The sequence below is a fragment of the Perognathus longimembris genome, chromosome 1 (assembly GCF_023159225.1).
Source record: "Perognathus longimembris pacificus isolate PPM17 chromosome 1, ASM2315922v1, whole genome shotgun sequence".
NCBI classification, from domain to species: domain Eukaryota; kingdom Metazoa; phylum Chordata; class Mammalia; order Rodentia; family Heteromyidae; genus Perognathus; species Perognathus longimembris.
The window spans coordinates 143845463-143867465 of NC_063161.1; the positions used below are offsets into that span (position 1 = coordinate 143845463).

The window sequence follows — 22003 nt, forward strand, 5'->3', positions numbered from 1 at the left end:
AATGACCAAAGGGGAAAAGGAGAAACAAACAAACAAACAAACAGAAGAACCACAAACAGTACAATTAAAAAGCCCTAGTTTCCATTTCTTGGAGCTCATTTTTTTCCATTTTTTTATTGTCAAAGTGTGATACAGAGGGGCTACAGATTCATATGGGGCAGTGAGTATATTTCTTTTTTTTCTTATTTATTGCCAAAGTGATGTATAGAGAGGTTACAGGTTCATACTTTAGGCCTTGGGTACATTTCTTGTACTGTTCATTACCTCCTCCTTCATTCTCTCCTCCACCCACCCCCTTTCCTCTTCCCCCATGAGTTGTTCAGTTGGTTTACACCAAATGGTTTTGCAAGTATTGCTTTTGTAGTCATTTGTCTTTTTATCCTTTGTCTCTCTATTTTGATATTCCCTTTCACTTTTGGAGTTCACTTTGATGACCATCATTTTATATGATGGTATGCACATAGCTATTGAGGCCTTGTGATCCTCCACTGGTCTCACTCACTGTGTGTTTAGAGTCCTGTTTAATTTACCATGTCCAAGTGTAATATTTTTGTCTTTTACTATCTATTAGGTTTACTTGTAGATTTTATAAATATATATATTTATTATCAAACTGAATTACAGAGAGGTTACAGTTTCATACATTAGGCATTGGATACATTTCTTGTACTGTTTGTTACCTCGTCCCTCATTCCCCCCTCCCCCTCCCTCTTTTCCTTCCCCATCCCCCCCCCCATGTGTTGTTCAGTGGTTCAGTTCATTTTCACCAAACTGTTTGTAAGTATTGCTGTTGTAGTTGTTTGTCTTTTTTTACCCTGTGTCTCTCGATTTTGGTATTCCCTTTCAATTTACTAGTTCTAATACCAGTATACATGGTTTCCAATATACTCAGATAAGATTACAGAGATAGTATAGGTACAACCACAGGAAGGTGATACAAGAACATCATCAATAATAGAAGCTACAGATACACATGGGAAGTTGAAAGTAGTTACAACTGTGATATAACAATCGTTTCCATAACATGGAGTTCATTTCACTTAGCATCATCTTATGTGATCATAAGGGCATAGCTATTGGGCTCTTGTGATCCTCTGCTGTGACTTGCCTAAACCTGTACTAATTACTCCCAATAAGGGAGACCATAGAGTCCATGTTTCTTTGGGTCTGGCTCACTTCACTTAGTATAATTTTTTCCAAGTCCTTCCATTTCCTTACAAATGGGGCAATGTCATTCTTTCTGATAGAGGCATAAAATTCCATTGTGTATATGTACCACATTTTCCTGATCCATTCGTCTACTGAGGGGCATCTGGGTTGGTTCCAGATTCTAGCTATGACAAATTGCACTGCGATGAACATTGTTGTGCTGGTGGCTTTACTGTGATTTTGCTTGTGTTCTTTTGGATAGATACCCAAAAGTGGGGCTGTGGGTCATAGGGGAGTTCTATATTTAGCCTTCTGAGGAATCTCCATACTGCTTGCCAGAGTGGCTGAACCAGTTTAAATTCCCACCAACAATGAAGTAGGGTTCCCTTTTGGCCACATCCCCTCCAACAATTGTTGTTGTTAGATTTCTTGGTATATGACATTCTTACTGGGGTGAGATGGAATCTCAATGTTGTTTTGATTTGCATTTCTTTTATGGCCAGTGATGTAGAGCACTTTTTCATATGTCTCTTGGCCATTCTCATTTCCTCATCAGAGAAGTCTCTTTGTAAGTCTTTAGCCCACTTGATGAGGGGGCTATTGGTTCTTTGCGGTTTTGTTTTGGAGGAAGGGAATTTTTTTTATTTCTGCATATATTTTAGATATGAGGCCTTTGTCCGTTGAATGGCCTGTAAAGATCTTCTCCCAGTCTGTGGGCTTTCTGTTTATCTTGTGAGCTATGTCCTTTGCCCTGCAGAAGCTCTGCAGTTTGATGCAGCCCTATTTGTCCAACCTTTCTTTGATTTGTAGCCATTCTGGGTCTTTGTTAAGTAAGTTCCGTCCTGCGCCAAGGAGCCCAAGTGTTTCTCCTACTCCTTCCTTTAGTGTTTTCAGGGTGTCTGTTTTGATTTTGAGGTCTTTAACCCATTTGGAATTGATTTTGGTGCAGGGTGATATATAAGGATCTAGTTTTAGTTTGTTGCATGTGTTGAACCAGCTTTGCCAGCACCACTTGTTAAAGAGGCTATCTTTCTTCCAAACTATCGTTTTAGCTCCGTTATCAAAGATTAAGTAGGCGTAGTTCTGTGGGTTCATTTCTGGGTCTTTAATTCTGTTCCATTGGTCTTCAGGTCTGTTCTGGTGCCAATACCAAGCTGTTTTTATTACTATAGCTTTATAATACAGCTTGAAGTTGGGTATTATAATTCCTCCAGCACTGTTCTTTCTGCTTAGGAGTGTTTTTGCTATTCTAGGTCTTTTATTGTTCCATATGAATTTCTGGATTGCTTGCTCTATTTCATTAAAAAATGGTGTTGTGATATTAATGGGTATTGCATTGAATTTGTAGATAGCCTTTGGCAATATTGCCATTTTGATTATATTAATCCTCCCAATCCAGGAGCATGGGAGGTTTTTCCATTTCCTTAGTTCTGACTTAATTTCATTTTTCAAGCTTTTAAAGTTCTCATCGAAGAGGTCTTTCAATTCTTTGGTTAAGGTTATTCCTAGGTATTTTATGTTTTTGAGGGCTATTGCAAAAGGAGTTGCTTTCCTGATTTCAGCCTCGGTCTTTGGGTCATTAGCATAGAGAAAGGCCGTTGATTTTGGAGGGTTTATTTTATATCCTGCAATTTTGCCAAAGTTTTGGATCAGCTCTAGTAGCTTGGGGGTAGAATCTATGGGGTTCTTTAGGTATAGGATCATGTCATCTGCAAAGAGAGAAAGTTTAACTTCATCTTTTCCTATTTGGATCCCCTTTATATTTTCTTCTTGCCTAATTGCTCTGGCTAGGAATTCTCGTACTATGTTGAAGAGCAGGGGAGAGAGTGGACATCCCTGCCTTGTTCCTGATTTTAAAGGGAATGGCTTTAGTTTTTCACCATTTAGAGTTATACTTGCTGTTGGTTTGTCATAAACTGCCTTGATTATATTCAAGAATGTTCCCTGGAATCCCAGTTTTTCCAGGGCTTTTAGCATAAGTGGTTGCTGGATTTTGTCGAATGCCTTTTCTGCATCTAGAGATAAAACCATGTGGTTCTTTACCTTGCTCCGGTTGATGTGGTGGATTACATTAATTGACTTGCATATATTAAACCAACTTTGCATCCCTGGGATGAATCCAGTTTGATCGTGGTGTATGATTTTTTTGATGACCTGTTGAAGTTGATTGGCTAGAATTTTGTTGAGAATTTTTGCGTCTATGTTCATCAGGGAAATCGGTCTATAGTCTTCTTTCCGTGATGAGTCCCTGCCTGGTTTTGGGATGAGGGTTATAGTGGCTTCATAGAATGTGTCTGGTAGTGAACGTTCTCTTTCAATTTCATTGAAGAGTTTGAGAAATATTGGTGTGAATTCTGTTTAGAAGGCCTTGTAGAATTCTGCAGTGAATCTGTCTGGACCTGGGCTTTTCTTGGATGGGTGATCATTTATTGCCATTTCTATTTCAATACTGGATATAGGTCTGTTTAGAAGATTTAAATCTTCATGGTTGAGTTTGGGGATATGAATTTTTTCTAGGAAATCATCCATTTCTTCCAAGTTCTTGAATTTGGCGGCATAAAGGTTTGCAAAATACTTCCTTATTATTTTCTGAATTTCGGTTATTTCTGTGGTGATATTACCTGTTTCATCTCTTATCTTGTTTATTTCAGTGTGCTGCCTTCATTTTTTGGTCAGGTTTGCCAGGGGTCTGTCTTTCTTGTTGATTTTTTTAAAGAACCAACTTTTTGGTTTTTTTTGTTTTTGTTTTTGTTTTTGTTTTTGGCCAGTCCTGGGCCTTGGACTCAGGGCCTGAGCACTGTCCCTGGCTTCTTCCAGCTCAAGGTTAGCACTCTGCCACTTGAGCCACAGCGCCGCTTCTGGCCGTTTTCTGTATATGTGGTGCTGGGGAATCGAACCTAGGGCCTCGTGTATCCGAGGCAGGCACTCTTGCCACTAGGCTATATCCCCAGCCCCCAACTCTTTGTTTTGTTGATTCTTTCGATGGTTTTTTTCGTCTCTAATTGATTTAATTCTGATTTGATTTTAATTATTTGCTTCCGTTTATTGACTTGAGATTTGGCTTGTTGTTCTCTTTCGAGGAGATTAAGGTGCTTCCTTAAATTATTGAGTTGCTGTTTCTCCAGTTTGTTGGTGTATGCGCTCAGAGATATAAATTTTCCTCTGAGTACTGCCTTTGCTGTGTCCCAAAGGAGCTGGTACTTTGTGTCCTCATCTTGGTTGAATTCCATAAACATTTGAATTTCCGTTTTAATTTCTTCAATGACCCACTGATGGTTCAGCAGTATGTTGTTTAGTCTCCATGATTTGTAGGATTTTCTGTGGTGGCTGTTTGAGTTGAGCTCTAATTTTATTCCATTGTGGTCTGAGAGAATGCAGGGAATGGTTTTGATACTTCTGAATTTGTACAGATTTTCTTTGTGCCCTAAGATGTGATCTATTTTGGAGAATGTTCCATGTGCTGTGGAGAAGAATGTGTATTCTGTTGCTGCTGGGTGGAATATTCTGTAGATGTCGGTTAAATCTAGTTGGTCTATGCAATTACTTAGTTCTGTGGTTTCTTTGTTCAGTTTTTGGCGTGTTGATCTGTCCAGAGGTGATAGTGGAGTGTTAAAGTCCCCAACTATCAATGTGTTTGGGTCTATGAGTGTTTTTAGAGTCAGTAGTATTTGTTTGATGAAGTTGGGTGCTCCTGCATTTGGTGTGTAGATATTTAGAATGGTTATATCTTCCTGTAGGAGAGATCCCTTTACTAGTATGTAGTAAAGTTCTTTGTCTCTTTTTACCTTTTTAAATTTGAAGTCAATTTTGTCTGATACTAGGACTGCAACTCCAGCCTGCTTATGGGGGCCATTTGCTTGATAGATTTGATTCCAGCCTTTCACTTTTAGAAGATGTTTACATTTGCTGGATAGATGTGTCTCTTGGAGGCAGCAGAAAGATGGACCTTGATTTTTGGTCCAACTGATGAGCCTATGTCGTTTGATTGGAGAATTAAGTCCATTAATGTTGAGAGTTAGGATTGAGAGATGATCATTTGTTCCTTTCATTGTCACTATCTTGTTAAAAGCTGTGTCTTCCCATTTCTTGATCTGATGTTTACTATTTAGGGTTCATTTCTCTGTCTGTATTGGGGTCTTGACTATTTTCCCTGTATAGTACATCTTTAAGGATTTTTTGCAAAGCTGGTTTGGTGGAGATATATTGTTTCAGTTTTTCCTTACTGTGGAAGACTTTTATTTGGCCCTCAGCTATGAATGAGAGTTTAGCTGGGTACACTATTCTTGGTTGGTAGTTATTTTTATTTGGTGTTTGGTATACCTCATTCCAGGCTCTCCTTGCTTTCATGGTCTCTACTGAGAAGTCTGGGGTAATTCTGATTGCTTTTCCTTTATATGTGATTGTTTTCTTCTCCCTAACAGCTTTACGGATTCTTTCCTTGTACTCTACAGATCCTGTTTTGATCACTATGTGTCGGTGGGATGTCCTATTCTGGTCTGGTCAGTTTGTGGTTCTAAATGCTTCTTGTATCTGTATAGGCCTTTCCTTCTGGATATTTGGGAAGTTCTCAGCTAATATTCTGTTAAATAGGTTGCCTATCCCATTAACTTCTTTCTCCATGTTTTCCTCAATACCTATTATTCTTAAATTGGGCTTCCTGATCGTGTCTTGAATCTCCTGTAGCCATCTGTTTTGTTGACCGGACTGGATTTGTATTGATTTTTGATCTTTCTCCATAGATTCTAGGGAATCTTCAGCTCCTGAGATTCGATCCCCTACTTCAGTTAGTCAGGACTGTAGGCTAGCTACTTGATTTCGAATCTCTTTTCCTTCTGACTGGTCTTTCCTGATGATTTCCATGTCATTTCTTAGGTCTTGTATGGACTTCTTTACTTCATTAATTTGGTTTTGAGTGTTGTCTCTCAAATCTTTAAGCTGGATAGCTATCTTTTCATTTGATTCTTGAAGTTCATTTATCTTTCTATTTGTGGATGCCATGAAATTCTCCATTAATTTTTGCTTTGCCTACTCACACTCTAGAATAATTGACTGAAGAGATTCAAACTTTTCATTTATCATGTTTATCAGTAGACTTTGTAGAGCATTTTGGGGGTTCTCTTCTATGTCTTTGATTGACTGCTCTGCTTCCTGCTTGTTTTGAGTGGGGGATAAGACTTCATTGTTTGCCATCTTTCTTGTGTTCCTTCTGCCCATTTGGATTGCGAATGCCAGTCTACCAGCACCTGTGAGCACCGTTTAAGACCCAAAGTAGACCTTACCAAGCACTGTTGTGTAAATCTTAGAAGTTCACAATTAAATACACATACCTTTTATACCTGTGTATAAAATTAGATTTGGTGTTCCTAAAGAATACAATTTCAATATAACAACCAATCCTGAGCCCTGTATTCAGTAGTTACTTATTTACTGTTACAACCCTATGAGCAATTCTTGTTCTTATATTAAGTTCCTTTTGGACTGGCTTTCTCTATGAACCCCTTTGCTTCACTTGAATTAAGTGGGGATACCCTCTATCCAATAACCAGGAGTCAATGGGATCTGGAGGACCTAGTAGTAAGTCAAGAGGGTAAGTTAGAGGTAATAAAGAAACTAGAGTAAAATGTATGGGGGGTGATGATTTTGGTTTAGTTTCAGTGACGTGGAAATGGGGAGGAGAGTAGAATCAGTAGAAACAACAAGGTTAAAATGATAGACAGTGGAGAGTTAGCAGTAAAGAGTAGAGATGTTATTCATGGGAAAGTAATTTTTAAAGAAGGAGAGTATTTAGAGAGAAATAAAGATAGAATACTGGAAGACAGATGCACATAACAAAGAAAAGTTATTTAAAAAATAAAATAAAATAAAAAGGACAAACAAAAAAAACCAGAAAAAGAAAAAAGAAAAAAAATCAACAACAACAATAACAAAAAATGATAGAACCAACAAATGAAAATGGGAAACAAAAACAAACCAATGATGTTTCAGAAATGAAAATATAAGAAAAAAAAATAAAAATGAAAGCTTAAAAAACTTTTGAGACAAACCAACAACAAACAAAAATAAAATAAAATAAAGAAAAAGTCTTCCTTGTTTGGATGGGCTTTCTACAGTTTCTGGTTTCCTTGCGATGGTCTTTAGTCTATTCTGCCACTTGGTTGGTTTGACGTGCCTTCAGTTTGCAGGGGTGGATCTGTTCTGACTCTCCTCCCCTGTTGGTGCAATCCTGGGTCTCTGTGGTTCCCACTGCTTCCAGGTAAGACTTGGGCGTGCTCTGTAGGTGGGGACGTGAGCGGTCTCAGGAACTGTGGCTCCTCTTGTCAGCTGTGGGGCCGCTGCCTTTAACACCCGGCTTTGAATAGGCTGCAGACTCAGCAGGGCAGGGTGCCTCTGGCCTGGTTTACCCGGCTGAGAGTCACTTGCCTTGGGGAGTTTCCTCCCTCCTGGGCAGGGCGGCCTTCTGGGCAGAGCTGGGTATGGAATTCAGCTCTGTTTCAGGCTGGGAATTGGGCTTCTAAATGGGACCGTTTGGCTGTTCCGTGCCGCCTATAGCTGCTCACCACTTTCGCTTTTTAATTAAGGAATTCCGACGGGCAGGGCGGGCACCTCTAGCCGAGCTGGGGCCCAGGACACGCCTCCCACCTGGGCAAGGGGAGTTCTCCTGGGCGGAGCTGGCTCTCGATAATTGGTCCCTCTTGCCCTTCTCAAAGATGGCCGCTTTGTCCTCGCTTTCCCCAGGCGGGCTTTCGCTCCAGTCTGGTCTGACCCTTTGTCAGTGTCAAAGATGGAGCTTTGCTCTCACAGTTGGGGGAGGAGCTGCTCTTTGGGCACGAGTGAGACTGTCTTTCGTGGGAGTACTCACGCTGTCTCTGTGATTTCAGACTGTGCGTGCTCACCCTGCGATCTGTATGTATGCTGCTGTCTGGAGAATTTCTCCCTGGTCTCCACTGAGTTGTGCGGGGTGCGGGTGCGCAGCGCGGTGCCGGCGCCCACACTAGTGTGGCGTTGGGACTCCGCCCAGAGCTCAAATCTGTGTTTTCAGACCAGCTAACTTGATTTTTCCTTCCTGGCCTGAATCCCTGTACTGTTAGAACTTATTTGAGTTGTCTATCTAGCGGTAAAAGTTTCTCTGGGGTGGGAAAACTGTGCTGTTGGAGGGAGCTCAGCTAGGGCGCTGTTGCCCCTCCGCCATCTTCTCCCGATCCCCTCCCAACTCCTTTAATATTATCTCCAAACATTTTAGCTATACATGTTGTACTTCATAAGTTATGTCTCTAAAGCATTAGAAACATTACTAGAATGTTAATCTTAAAAGTTACACTGAATGGGCTGGGAATATGGCCTAGTGGCAAGAGTGCTTGCCTCATATACATGAAGCCCTAAGTTCAATTCCTCAGCACTACATATATAGAAAATGGTCAGAAGTAGTGCTATGGCTCAAGTGGCAGAGTGCTAGCCTTGAGCAAAAAGAAGCCAGGGACAGTATGCTCAGGCCCTGAGTCCAAGGCCCAGGACTGGAAAAAAAAAAAAAGTTACACTGAAGACATTCAGAGTGGCCAGAGAAAGTGGAGACATCAAGAAGTCAAAGAAAAGAAATAATGAAAAAGAGCAAAAGAAATGAAGGAACTTTGACAATAAATAAGAAAAAAAAAAAGAAACGAAGGAAGGAAGGAAGGAAGGAAGGAAGGAAGGAAGGAAGGAAGGAAGGAAGGAAGGAAGGAAGGAAGGAAGGGAGACTGGAACTAAAGAACCTGTTGGCCCAATGATTCATGACTACCAAGTGATGTTCAGTATAACTTGGTGAATTAGAAGCAACTTTGCTGGTTTATTTGTTATTTAATTAAACTTTTGCATTATAGAAAGACCCAACCATGTTTCTGATGTAGCTCACTCATTTTTTTCTCATTCATGTTAGAATTACCTTGAGTAAAAGTTGGATAAGAATAAAAATACTATATGTTGAAGACAGATGTAAGGGTTTTAAGTTACTAAAAAATGGAAACAAAATGTACAAAAAAACAGTGGCACATACTTCAGATAGTGCTTGATGCATGTCATAGATTATTCTAAGATACAGGAGATTTTTTTTTCTTTTCCCCATTTTCCTTTCTCTCTATCTTCTTCCTTCCTTCCTTCTTTCCTACTTTCCTTTCTTCCTCATCTTTACCTGCTGGGGCTGGCTTTGAACCATAAACATCAGATTTCAGCCTACTGAGTAGCTTGAATTATAGGCATGAGCCATAAGTACTTAGATGCTATTGCCCATTTTATTTAAGGCATGCTAAGCAGTTTGATTTGACATAGTTGCTTATTTATATGGGGATGCAGAGGATGTCACACACACACAGTTATAGTAAGTAGCAGTTAGTGGCCAAGGCTGAAGTATGGAATAGTGCTTTGCAGAGTGATCATGTCCCTTTAAGGGGAGAAGGTGCAGTATGAGAAAAAAACAAAGACACAAAGACAGTCAGGATAGAGCACCCCACCTCATAGCACAAAGCCCCCTAGTTCATGTCTCAGGCAGTTTTCATTAACCAGCATGACATAGTAGGAAAAGCAGTCAATCTTATATATAACTAGTGGTGAGTAAATGAGTTGTTCCTCTAACACAAAGTACACATCATTTTAGTAGAAGACCCAAGCTGAAGGTAAGCTCATAAACTGTCATTCTTGAGTAAAGTAGCTATTGACTTATCTTGGTTTGGGAGGAGAGTTGGGGATAAGGGCTGGACTACTGTTCTCCTGCGCATGCCTCTGTGCACTCTGCCCACGTGGCCTTTGTCACTTGGGCATCCCTGATATAGTGCCTTTGCATGTAGCCAAGTGCCTCCAGCCTTGTTGTGGAGAGCAGTGGTCCCTGACAGAAAAGAGGATGCATAAACTTTCCCCCTAAAACTCTATAGACAGTAGGCATGTTAGGCTCTGTTGGTCATAAGTCACCATGGAGGATATTGTTGGGTCCACCAGGACAAAATCATAAGCCTGGATAGAGGCACAGTAACAGGAAAATGACTCATGAGGCATATTAAGGAGCTCAGCTGCCCCATCCACTGTGTATGTATGCGGATTGTGCTTCTCCAGGCATTGGAGATGACAGGCACATGCCACTGAAACTAGCCATTGACTGAGATGGAGTCTCACCAACTCTCAACCTAGTCTGGCCTTGAGTTGTGCTTCTCTTATGTCTGACTCCCAAATACCTAGGATCACAGACTTAAGGTAGCTTGCAGGAGGATGCATCAGATAACTTAAAAAATTAAATGCCAGACATTATGATTAGATCCTTTGTATTTCTATAAATATTCTTAAACCTTGTTCTGAGACATTAATTAAATTAGTTGGTAACAGTGATTTTTGAAGGTCTTAATTTAAATGTTTATTAAATGGATAATAACAGTAATAACAATATTGAATTTATAATCAATTAATTAATTAATTTAGTGCTGGTCCTAGAGCTTGAATTCAGGGCCCGGGGCACTGTACCTGAGCTTTTTTGCTCAAGACTAGCACTCTACTACTTGAGCCGCAGCTCCAATTCTGAATTTTGGGGAGCTGAACTGGAGGTAAGAGTCACATGGACTTTTCTGCTTAGGCTAGCTTCAAAGGGCAATTCTCCTCTCTCAACCTCCTGAGTAGCTAAGTTATGTATCATCCATCCTTGCCCAACAATTCCTTTCTTTTTTGGCCAGTCCTGGGACTTGAATTTGGAGCCTGGGTATTGTTCCTGAGTCTCTGTATTTGCTGAAGATTTGCCCTGTACCACTTGAACCATGGCGCCACTTCTGGCCTCTGGAGTAGGTAAGCTTGCAGGCATGAACCACCAGGGCCCTGGGACAGTTTCTTTCTTTTTTTTTCCTGGAAGATAATTGTTCTCCACAATGACTTGAGAATCATGAAATCTTCAAAATGCTTTCCTCAAATGGATATTTTTAAATTTAAATTTTATTGTAAAGAGATGTACAGTGGGGTTACCTTTACATAATTCAGGCAAAGAGTGCATTTCTTTTTGGACATTGTCACCCCTCCCCTCACTCCCTCAAGGTTCCCCATTGTCTTTGTTAACTTGCCTCTTACAAGTCAGCTAGGACTATGCAAGATGACACCATTGCTCCAGGGCATAGGGCATGGAAAGAACTAGATTCCTGAAGTCTACAAGAAGAGGAACTAAGCCATCTTCTTTAAGTCATTCTGACTTACAGTTAGGTCTCACTGTGTCTCTCTGTCTGTCTCTGTCTCTCTCTCTCCCTGTTTCTTTGTGTCTGTCTCTGTCCTTGTTTTTTAAGTCCAATGTTTTCACTATGGTGTGTCTAGACTTCCTATGAGCCCTGGGTGGAGGACACAGATCCCGACTATGCTTTCATGGGGGTTTGTACCTGCCTAGGAACTGGATTGGGACTAGTGTGGACCTCAGAGGGGGCAGGCTTCCCCATGGTGGTGCAGGAGATTGTGCCCACTTATATCTTAGGTTGACACCTTCTAAGTCCTGCACTACCATTTACTTTTCAAAGAGTGAGGCACTGCAACTCCGGACTAGTAGGATCTTGGCCCTGGATTCACTGGCTCTGCCTGTTGGGTGACAAGCACTTGTCTCCAGACTCACACTGGGTGAACTACCCTGGTCTCGGACACTAGGCTGTCAAGGTCTCTTTAGACTGGTGGGCACTGGTCCTGCCAGTCGGGGGGGTGGGGTTAGGCATCCCGAGTTGGTGTGAGCTTCATAAATGGTGGACTCCCACCAGGTGGGGGGAAATTTAGACCATATTCTTGACTTAGTTGTATTAAACTGTCTGTACCCAATTTAGGCTTCTCAAATGAAGGAACAGCAAAATATACAGAGCTTCAAATTCCTAGATAATCTTCTGAGTTTTTTTTTTATAACTATCATGATTGAACCTTTCTTTCATTCTTGCTTTTTTTGCATGAGACATGTCATGTAATTTGGCATGCTGGCATCAACTTCAACAGTATTTCTCTGTCAATGCCCCATTAATAAAAAGATTCAAGGAAGCTGGGCTCTGGTGACTCACACCTGTAATACTGGCTACTCAGGATCTTGAGATCAGAGAATCAAGGTTTGAAGCCAGACCAGGCAGGAGGGTTCAGGAGACTCTGACCTCCAATTAGCCAGAAGAACACCAGAAGTGGAGTTGTGGCTCAAAGTGTACTACTCTTGTGTACAAAACCTCAGGAACAGTGTCCTGGCCCAGCCCCACAATCAACACCCACCCCACCATAAAAAGATTGAAGGATCAAGAGGTTATGGAACAAGTCTTACATACTTTCTGTCTTATTGGGACACAAAAATCAGGCATATCAAAGGGCAAGTGGGATTTATGAAGACAGAATAACAGACAATTACTGCAGGAGAATCTTGAAACTCAATGTAGCTTCTAAGACACTGGAGGAGAATTATGGGTACAGATACCTGGGACCTGCCCCCCCCCCCATTCATTCACTGTCAACTACACATTTGTAGGGGATGGCTATATCTTTAAGACCTGGGTGCTGCTAGCCCCTCCTACTCCCTTCCGGGTTCTACCGGAAGAGATAGCAAACCAGCCCCACCTTCCGCCTCGGCCACGTGTAATATCGTAATGTCGCCAGAGACACCAGAGACCAGAGAACCGGTCCTTGGGGGGCTGTGGTCTCTGCCCATACAGGAAGTTCTGTGACATCATCATTATGAGCGGCTTGTCAGCCTATCACTAATATGCAGTTAATCCCTCCCCTTCCTGCCACCATTACTGTTATATAACCCCTCCCCCCAGTAAACCCGGTGGGAGTTCCAGAAGCTCACCCTGAGATTGCCGGCATTTGCATCCTGTGTCGTTCTTTAAGGGACTGAGGGGAGGAGGGGCGTCTTGCGACTGCACACACCCAAGGTTTGCATGTGTGACCACACTCCAGCCTAGCCCCCCGCGGGACAGGTGGCTTGTGTGCGAGGGTGTTAGGGTCCCACAACTGGCGCCGAACGTGGGGTGGAAAGCCCACGGTGAATATAGACTGAGCTACCGGTAAGCCCTTGGTTTGTGGATGGTTTTCTGGGTGTGTAGTACCCCCATCGGCAGGGAGATGGGGCAGACTCAATTCGTGCTCCAAAAGACCACATTGGACTTTTGGGATATTCAGGCCAAGGGCCGAGGGATTTCTGCTGCCGGGGGGTGGGGAGGGGGAATGGGCTCACGTGTGAGTCCACGGTGTGCTGCTTCACAAGTCTCCCGGCTAAGGGCAGGGCAGGGCGGAGCGGACCACACGTCCCGTGGGAGACCCGCAGCCATGGTGGCTTCGAGGCAGAGGAGCACAAAAGGTGGCGGCAGCAGCAGCGCACAAGACAGTTGCTGCCGTCCGGGCCGGGACCCCCCCCCCCCCCACTCGGGATTTCCAGGTCCCAATTTGCGGGAGGCTTGGGGCACGGCGGGCACAGAGGCGGCTTGCCCTCGCGCCGGCCCCCCCCTTCCTTTTCCGCTTCTGGGGCCCGCCAGCGGTGGTGGCGCGGCGGCAGCGGCCCTGGAGCGTGTGGTTTGGGGGCTGGAACTGCCTTTGTGCAGGCTCCCTCCCCCTTTTTCCGCTTCTTAGGGCCCGGCAGTGGCGGCTGGCGGAGCGCAGTGGCGGCTTTGCCCGTGGTTTTAGGGCTGGCCGGTGCCTGCGCCCTCCCTACCTCTAATGCCGGCCCCAAATTTACTGGACTGGATTATACCTGTTGACTAAAAGAGTCAGGGCCTTAAGTTTTTGCTATCAATGCTTGATAAGTCATGATGGCCTCCGCCCGCCCCACCCCTGCTGGTGGGCGTGTTGGATTCCTGGAGGCTGGGCAGGGACTTGGAGGGTGGGAGGCTCCTGGCAACTTCACAACAAAGGCGTCCTGCTGTGAATCTGCGGTCTGTGACCTGTTCATTTAGCTCTGTGTAGCTTGTAGGCGGAGTTACAGCAAGAAAAAGCCCCAGGCTTCTAATCCAAATGGATCATTTAGGGGCAAGCAAAGGGTTCTAATACAGCAATAAGTAATTTGACTGGATTTTCTAAAACTACCCCTTGATAGATATTAGAAATTGGAAGAGTTTTTCTTGATGGGTGGAAAGTTTGTTTGGCTGATGTGATTTGATTCCTGTGCTATTCTTGCAATTTGGAGATATTGAAAAGGCAAGATGCCGAGACCAAATCTCTTGTGTTTATAAATTCTGGTAAACATGGTTAAAAGTACTTTTGTCACAATTATTTTGGATATTAGTCTAAGGATTCAGGTACTAAATTCTGTGTAAATACTGTGATATAATAAGTAAGACTCCTAACCATCTTAAGTTAAATATAATCAGGCAAGTACTTTGAAGTATGTATAATAAACTAGTGGAGATAAAATTAAATTCTCATTAACCCTGTATGCAAAGAAAAAAAAATTGGCAAAGCAAGCTAATGTTTCTCAGTAATTTATTGGAAAGCTAAATGGATAAGTGTTCCTAATTCTGTAATTGTGATTTCTGCATTAAGAAAAAATTGTCATTTGAGTTCAGAGTCTTTCAGATGCAAATAAGGCTGAGGCAAAGGCTAAAGTACATTCCTAGATGGAAATTTAAACAACCAGAGTGCTAACATTTTGCCAGGTCAAAGATATCATAGCTGTATTGGAGGCCACAGAGTTACCTTGGGATTTTGTAACTAGGAAAATCTCTTAAAGTCATCACCCTGCTTAAACCAGAAGGGTATCAGCCTCCAAAAGCCAGAGAATACTCAAAACAACCAACCAGGAAATGCTGGGGGATTTTAAATGTCTTTAACCTGTCTGTGTAGAATTTTGCAGGCAATCCAGCAGGAGGTGACAATCTATCCAGGGGACTCTGAGAGATGCCACTACAGCCCTGCCCAGATCTCTCCTGCTTCACTCCATCACACATGGCATAAAGCCTGCTGATCCAGGATGGAGGACACAGCCACTGCTAAAGCTGAGACCTTTACATTGTTTTAACCCTTTGCCCTCGATTGTCATTTATCTGTGTTCTCTTCCACTTTCCAGTAAGGTTAAATGATTTAAATTGAAGACACATAGATCTCATTCAGTCTACTGTTCTCTAAGTGTTATGATAAAACTCTGACAAGTAGTTTCTGGTCAATTCTCGACAAGTCACAGATGGGGCTCTATTCCTGTTGCTTTCCTTGTTGCTTTAATTGAATATAAAAAGGGCTTGTATGGCTAAAACTCCTTGAAATGCAGTTCGAAGCCAGCCCAGGCAAAAGAAAGTCTCTCTAAAACTCCATCTCCCAATTAACCAGCAAAGAGCCAGACTGGAAGCTTGGCTCAAGAGAACCAGAGAAATGCCGAAAGCAGCACCGTGGCTCAAGTGGTAGAGCACTAGCCTCAAGCAGAAGTACTCAGGGACAGTGCTCAGGCCCTGAGTTCAAACCCCGTGAATGTTGATGGGAACATGCCATCCCAGCAACAAGCGCCTGAACTCCTGGGACTCAGCCAGTCCAGGAAACAGGAATATGGAGAGGAGTAAGAGGAGAATGATATCATATCCTAAATGGAGTCGCCTTGTCTCACCCTTTCAAAACTAATCAGAGCTGGGAGATCAGGAGGGATAGTTACCTGTCCATTTTCCTTCTTCCTGCCAGTTGTATATATGTATGTATATTTATTTTAGCCTCTGACTGGCTACTCCAAACTGGACCACTAGCACTAAACACTTCCTTCAGTTATTCTTCCTTCTTTATAATTGGCCAAAATTGGGTTTATGTTATAAATGGAACTTTCCTGGCTTATGCCCAGGGTATGTTCTCCTATGCCATTCATGTTAACTAGCCCTATGAGCTTGTCAGTCTTTCGCCTGACCTTTTCAAAAGTCTCTTTTAACAGAATAACATCCCTCACTGAGGTCACCACCTGGGAACTCGCAGCTCATGGCCATCATCTTTCTACACTACTGTGCCCAACGCAGATCTGGACATTGGAGGCCCTAGCCCTAGGGACTTCCTGGTGTGCCCAGGCTGCAGGGGCTGGCCAGAGGAGACCGTGGCGCCCTCTGGCCCTGATGACCATTCTCATGGTAATGATGAGTACTTTTGCCAACCACACTGGACGGTGCCAGGCAAATAAGGGGCCCCTGACCACTTCACCCCCTTTCAGCAGGAAGTAGTTTCAGAAGAAATGACCTTCGCCCATACTCCCAGCCTGGTGCCCTCCTGTGTCATTTTTTAAAAAAACAAAAGGGGGGGACGGCCCCCGTGACTAGTTAAGGACAGCTATGCTTACATTAAGTATCTTAATATCTTAAATTTACACAAAAAAGAAATGTTAAATCTTCCCAAAACAGTGCAGGAAGGAGCATTGTATGTGCCTTTCCGGATTGGGAAATTAAGCCCGGAGCACTCGCTCTGGAGAAATGTCTCTCCTTGCTCTCTCTCTACGAAAACAGAGATTGTGGTGGATTTTTTTTCTGTTCTTCCATGGAAGTGTGCAAAGCCTGCCTATGTACATTAGTGGTGGACCAGTGCCAGCTGTGCTTGCTCCCTGGACCCCGCCTGGTGTCCCTTGGTGCAATGTTTTGCTGTGACGATATAGCCCGCAGCCTTGCAGAAAATTGGAATGGAGTATTATTACCTTGTTGTTTCCCTTTTTCCTTTCACCCTGCTACTGAGTTTAGAGGCTCATGTTGGAAAAAGATAGGTGTGAGGATTTAGACACCTTACTTCAATGTTTGTGATAAAATGTTTTACTAACCACATGTGTTAAAGTTATCAGCTTGGCTGCTGTGGACTACCAGAGTCGTCAGAGTTTAAACCTGCTTTTACCTCACCGCCAAAAGGGGAACGATGCCTACATTATCTTGAGTGGTGCAGAAACAGGATAAGGACTCTAATTTCTCCGGACTGAGCCAAATAGATGGCCCCTTCACTTACCCCTTTTGTGGAAGAGGCCCCAAATATATCTTATGTCAACATTTGCCTCATGCCTACATATGCCATATGTTTAGAGCATCTCCTGCTATTTTAAAAAACAAAAAAGAGGGAGATGTAGGGGATGGCAATACCTTTAAGACCTGGGGGCTGCTTGGCTGCTAGCCCCTCCTACTCCCTTCCGGGTTCTACCGGAAGAGATAGCAAACCAGCCCCACCTTCCACCTCGGCCATGTGTGATATCGTAATGGCACCAGAGACACCAGAGACCCGGTCCTTGGGGGGCTGTGGTCTCTGCCCATAGAGGAAGTTCTGTGACATCATCATGATGAGCAGCTTGTCAGCCTATCACTAGTATGCAGTTAATCCCTCCCCTTCCTGCCACCATTACTGTTATATAACCTCCCCTCCCCCAAGTTAACCCGGTGGGAGTTCCAGAAGCTCACCCTGAGATTGCCCACACTTGCGTCCTGTGTCGTTCTTTAAGAGACTGAGGGGAGGAGGGGCGTCTCGCGACTGCACACACCCAAGGTTTGCACGTGTGACCACACTCCAGCCTAGCCCCCTGCGGGACGGGTAGCTTGCGCGCGAGGGTGTTAGGGTCCCACACACATTCTCCTAGACACAAAGACAAGTCACATGACTACAGGCTAATCATTTATTGAACAGGTAGAGGCAGAACTTATTCAAGTAGAGTTGTCCTGGGCATGGCACAGAGAAATGTAGCGAAAAGCTTGATTCTTGATCGATTAAGTCATTCCAGGTGATTAGGGAGGAAGATGCAGGGATGAAATCTATGTGTTTGTTGGAACTTTTCCAGAAGATCCCTGGAGATGAGAAAGGGGTAAACTTGGAACCCAAGGAATTCTGTGTTCACTCAGCACTGAACAAGCAGAGGAGAGCATAGAAATTTATGAATCATTTTCTTAATTGAATTGAAGACAAAACAGAAATTCTATGACAGTGGCAAATGGTGAAGAAAAAGAACTCCCTGGCATTCTGACTTGTGTGGTTTACCAGGATAGGGGAACGCAGGGTACTGAGTAAATGACTCACTCCTATTACTCATGTGGTGTTAGGCTTCCTCCAACTGATTCTATGAAAAATAGAAAGTAATGAAGAATTAAAGGCTTGTTTCTGCTATCTTTAGCATAAGAAGTTTTGAAGAACTTTTCATATATTAATGACTAATGGCAAAGTCTATTGTTCATTTTGTTAAATTCTTATTTCATTCAACTTGCTGATATTTTCACATAATTTATCTGCATAGAGTCTCACAATAAGCCTGAAATAGAGGTGAATGAAATAACTCAGAAGTTGTTCTCCATAGTGGAGGGCTATCTGATGGGGGCAGACATTCCCTGGTGGGAAGTCAAGGGCATGCAGGGTTCAAAGGCAGACATGACTATCATAATCATATGAGGAGATGGCTTCCTCACCTGGTAGATGGACCACAAACACAGAGGTGAATGTATTCAAATTTCATATTCACTGCTTCTATTCCTTACCATCTCAGATTTTAAATCTTAGTGACTCTTAGCATGTTACCAATCACTGACCTCTTTTCATTTGTGTTATGTCTACACAGTAAAAAAAATAAGGTAAACAGCACTTATTTGTCTCCCAAGGTCCTGATAGGACTGGGTGCTGAATCCATGGTGCCCAAATACAAAATTAAGCTCTCCACAAAAGCCTCCTTACCAAATTACTTGCATTGGAATCCTTAGTAAGAAAGAACCCAACAATACTTGTGGAAGGCCCTGGTCCCGACCTACTCTCACCTCAGTAATTACCAACCTGGAGGCTTAGGCTTCTTTGCTACTTCTTGCTTGAAGACAATGGTCTGATGAGGCAGAAAAAGAACACATTTAGACACTGGCTCCTTCATATTTCTTTGAGAGAAATCAAATGACTCTTCAACTTGCAACAAAGGAAACAGATCACCTTCCCTTGAATTTTCCCGTTTTATGACATAAAATTCAGGAAGAGAAAAGCTAGATTGCTAAACTTACCAACTTCAGACAGGTCCAGTATGTTTCCCTCAGCAATTCCATGTTTTGCACAAAAGTCCACAAACTTTTCCTTAATTTCTGTTCTCATGTCCAGTTGCCGGCCTGAAAAGCGAGTGACAGTACCCATAGTGCCTTGGGAATTGGTCATAGAAAGGAATGAAGAAGCAAGGATTCTGCAGGGTGAGAACAGCTGGGTTCTCAGGAAGAATCTGACATCAGTAGGGTATCTTCCTGACATGCTGGGAGATTTTATCATCTTCCCACCACTGAGCCTGGGGAAGGACCACAGGTAAACATCTGCCTTCAGTGGGGGAGAGATGGCCCAGAGATCCTTGGGAAGACCATTTTATAACTAAGATTCCTTTCTTTCCCTCCCTTTCCACCCACAGATAAGTATCATAATAAAATACTCTACCATAGAGTTCAGCCAATTGAAAATTGTCCTCATTTTTGAGAAGAAACATAGCATAGTCATCATACTGCACATCAACCACACTGAACACATTTTTCCCATCATCTGTGGAAAAATCAGAATAGAATTCAGAATTTCTTAATTACATGACAGTAATGGAAACTATTTACCATTCTCTACCCAGCCACACACCAAAGCAAGTGCATATTCTGAAAGAAATATAGTGAAAACATCAAATGCCCTCTACTTGCATTTCCTTGGGCTCCATAAAGGAATTTCCAACTAAAATGCTCACTAGTGAGCAATCTAGCAGCAACTTCCCCTCCATTGCCCTCTGTAAGACCTATCCCCATCCCTCAGCATTTCTGTGGGTGACACACCTCTGTGGGCTTTGTGAGGACACTGGCATCGCATACCTGCAGCTGCGTATTGCATAGTGTGCTGTGGCAATGGCCATCGACAGTGATCCAACTATTGCAATGAATGAGAAACTACCCTGCCCAACTTACTTGACTGTTTTTCCCTGCCATCTAATTTTTGTTGCAGGAAATACATTTGACCAAGTTGTCCTCTTTATCTGATGGGGTTATGTGCCAGGCATTGTAATTCACAAACATCTCCCTTAAATTCAGAATGTGGCAAATAGAATGGAGTCCACATATTAGGGAAATAAGTGATAATAATTGAGCAAGGTCCTAAAGATAGTGCCATTTAATAAATCCCGTGCAGTTAGAAAAATAATTTCGAAACATATTTGTATACTTACAGCTAACCGTATATACACCATCTTTGTCTGTTTTATCACAAGCTAAGAAGAGTTCAGTGCACTGTCCATTTTTACTGTAAAACAGAATGAGGTGATGTCTTGGATACGTGGTGGAACCTGCCTTCCCCAGACACTATTCTAACCATCATTTGAGTGTCCGATTCCATTCTATGTTGAACACATTTGACAATTACCAAACAGGTTTTATTTATACTACTTGTTTCTGTCTGTTTCTCTCCCCCTGCCCTGCTTATGCAAGTCCTTGGCCTTGAACTCAGGGCCTGGGCACTGTCCTTGAGCATTTGAACTCAAGGCTAACTACTACTCAAACCTCAGCTTCAATTTGATACTTTAAGAATGACTAAAACAACCTTTTCTGGTTGCTGTTTCCCACCGCTATGATACCACAGCCACTTGTCTACCTCATTACCTCAGTGTTCTCCATTTCCCGGCCTCTGAAATATGCTTTACAAGTGTCACCAGGCTTGGTCCTCCCGCAAACTCATGAGGCAGAATCATTGTTACACCCTTTTGCTCCAGAAAACAAATGTGGAAAGGGATGCATCTCCTTGATCAACATTTACCAAGACATACTATGTTGTCATACAATTATGATTGAATTGTTTCTACCCCTTCCTTCTCCCTCTCCTAATATATAAATGTATTCTTGTAATCAACTCGACACCCTCATTTTTCTTTCCTGTAACCAACTCTTAATTCCTGCAAAGCCCTAGACCCATCAAGTCTCAGGTCAATATCAGATGATGGATTCTGATTTGGATACAAGCTCAGCATGCATAGGTGCACCACTGCCTGTGTCCATGTGTGTGTCCACGTGTTTGTATGTATGTGTCTGTGACTCTACTTTTTTCTGTGTGTAGAAGTCCAAGACAAAAGCAAGGCTTCCCAAACCAAAAAGGACATACTTACATGGTATGGAATTTAAAGAACAGGGAAGAGTTCTTCAAGAGATCAATATATTCCACAAAAACTCTCATACTACCTTCTTCTTCTATCTTTTCCTTTTGGTCAGAGGCCAAGAGAATGGAATACCACTTCCCAGTAATCTGCAAAAATTAAGTAAGATTACTGAGAAAATAGAAGCACATGGACACTTTTCTCCTTGTCTCTGGCCCATTGACCAGGACTTATGATGTGATCGGCAGTAGGCTTTAGGTCTGAGGTCCATAGGCACAGCACCTAGGCCCCTTTGTACTGTCCCTCCACCAACAGTGGCTGACCCATAGTTGAAGGCCTGGAACCACCCCATGTGTACAATGTTAAAGAATTTCTGAGCCCTCAGAGGACCAACCTGGCTTCAGATTTCCCCAAGGCTTCCCCTTCGCCCAGCCAAGTGAGAGGTTGAGCTAGTCCATGCCTCTACCTTTGATGGATCAAAGTTCTCCACAACATCCATTTCTCCTTCATGGAAGGCACAGACCAGGGTCAGCCCCAGACACAGGAGCAGCAGCTTCATCTTTGCAGTGGGTTAAACTGTCTCCCCCACAAGTGCAGTCTTTTCCTGGTTCAACTTCAAGGTTCCTTGGTCTTTATATACTTCTTGAGTCCAGTTTTAAACTCCAAGTTGCCACCTTCCCTCCTCCCCTTCCATGAAATAATCATCCATTCACTAGTATGAAGCCAAGGATTGTTGCTGCCCTTTGAAACTTGGCAATTTTCTCTTTTACACCTATTCAGTGACCTTAAAGCTATCAAAACACATACTCAGGTTGGGAAATGTGGATCTAGTAGTGGTGTGCCTACCTAAGACCCACAAAA

At 42.9% G+C, this 22003-nt stretch overlaps 1 protein-coding gene and 2 long non-coding RNA genes across 3 annotated transcripts in view; 1 reads left to right on the plus strand and 2 right to left on the minus strand.

Moving 5' to 3' along the window:
- LOC125352996 (allergen Fel d 4-like) overlaps positions 1 to 21770 on the minus strand; it is a 36437-nt gene extending 14667 nt beyond the window's left edge. Inside the window, exon 1 of the mRNA XM_048348434.1 lies at positions 21609 to 21770. Within this exon, the coding sequence (XP_048204391.1) occupies positions 21609 to 21701 (93 nt within the window). The 5' untranslated portion in view covers positions 21702 to 21770. The remainder of the gene's footprint in view (positions 1 to 21608) is intronic.
- Positions 1253 to 18676, plus strand: LOC125346636. Its single transcript, XR_007209988.1, has 3 exons — positions 1253 to 1264; positions 10783 to 10786; positions 17999 to 18676. It is a non-coding gene; the product is annotated as an uncharacterized LOC125346636 (long non-coding RNA).
- Positions 8357 to 8772, minus strand: LOC125346647. Its single transcript, XR_007209992.1, has 2 exons — positions 8685 to 8772; positions 8357 to 8466 (listed from the first exon to the last, which is right to left on the minus strand). It is a non-coding gene; the product is annotated as an uncharacterized LOC125346647 (long non-coding RNA).
- Positions 21771 to 22003: the final 233 nt, after the last annotated feature.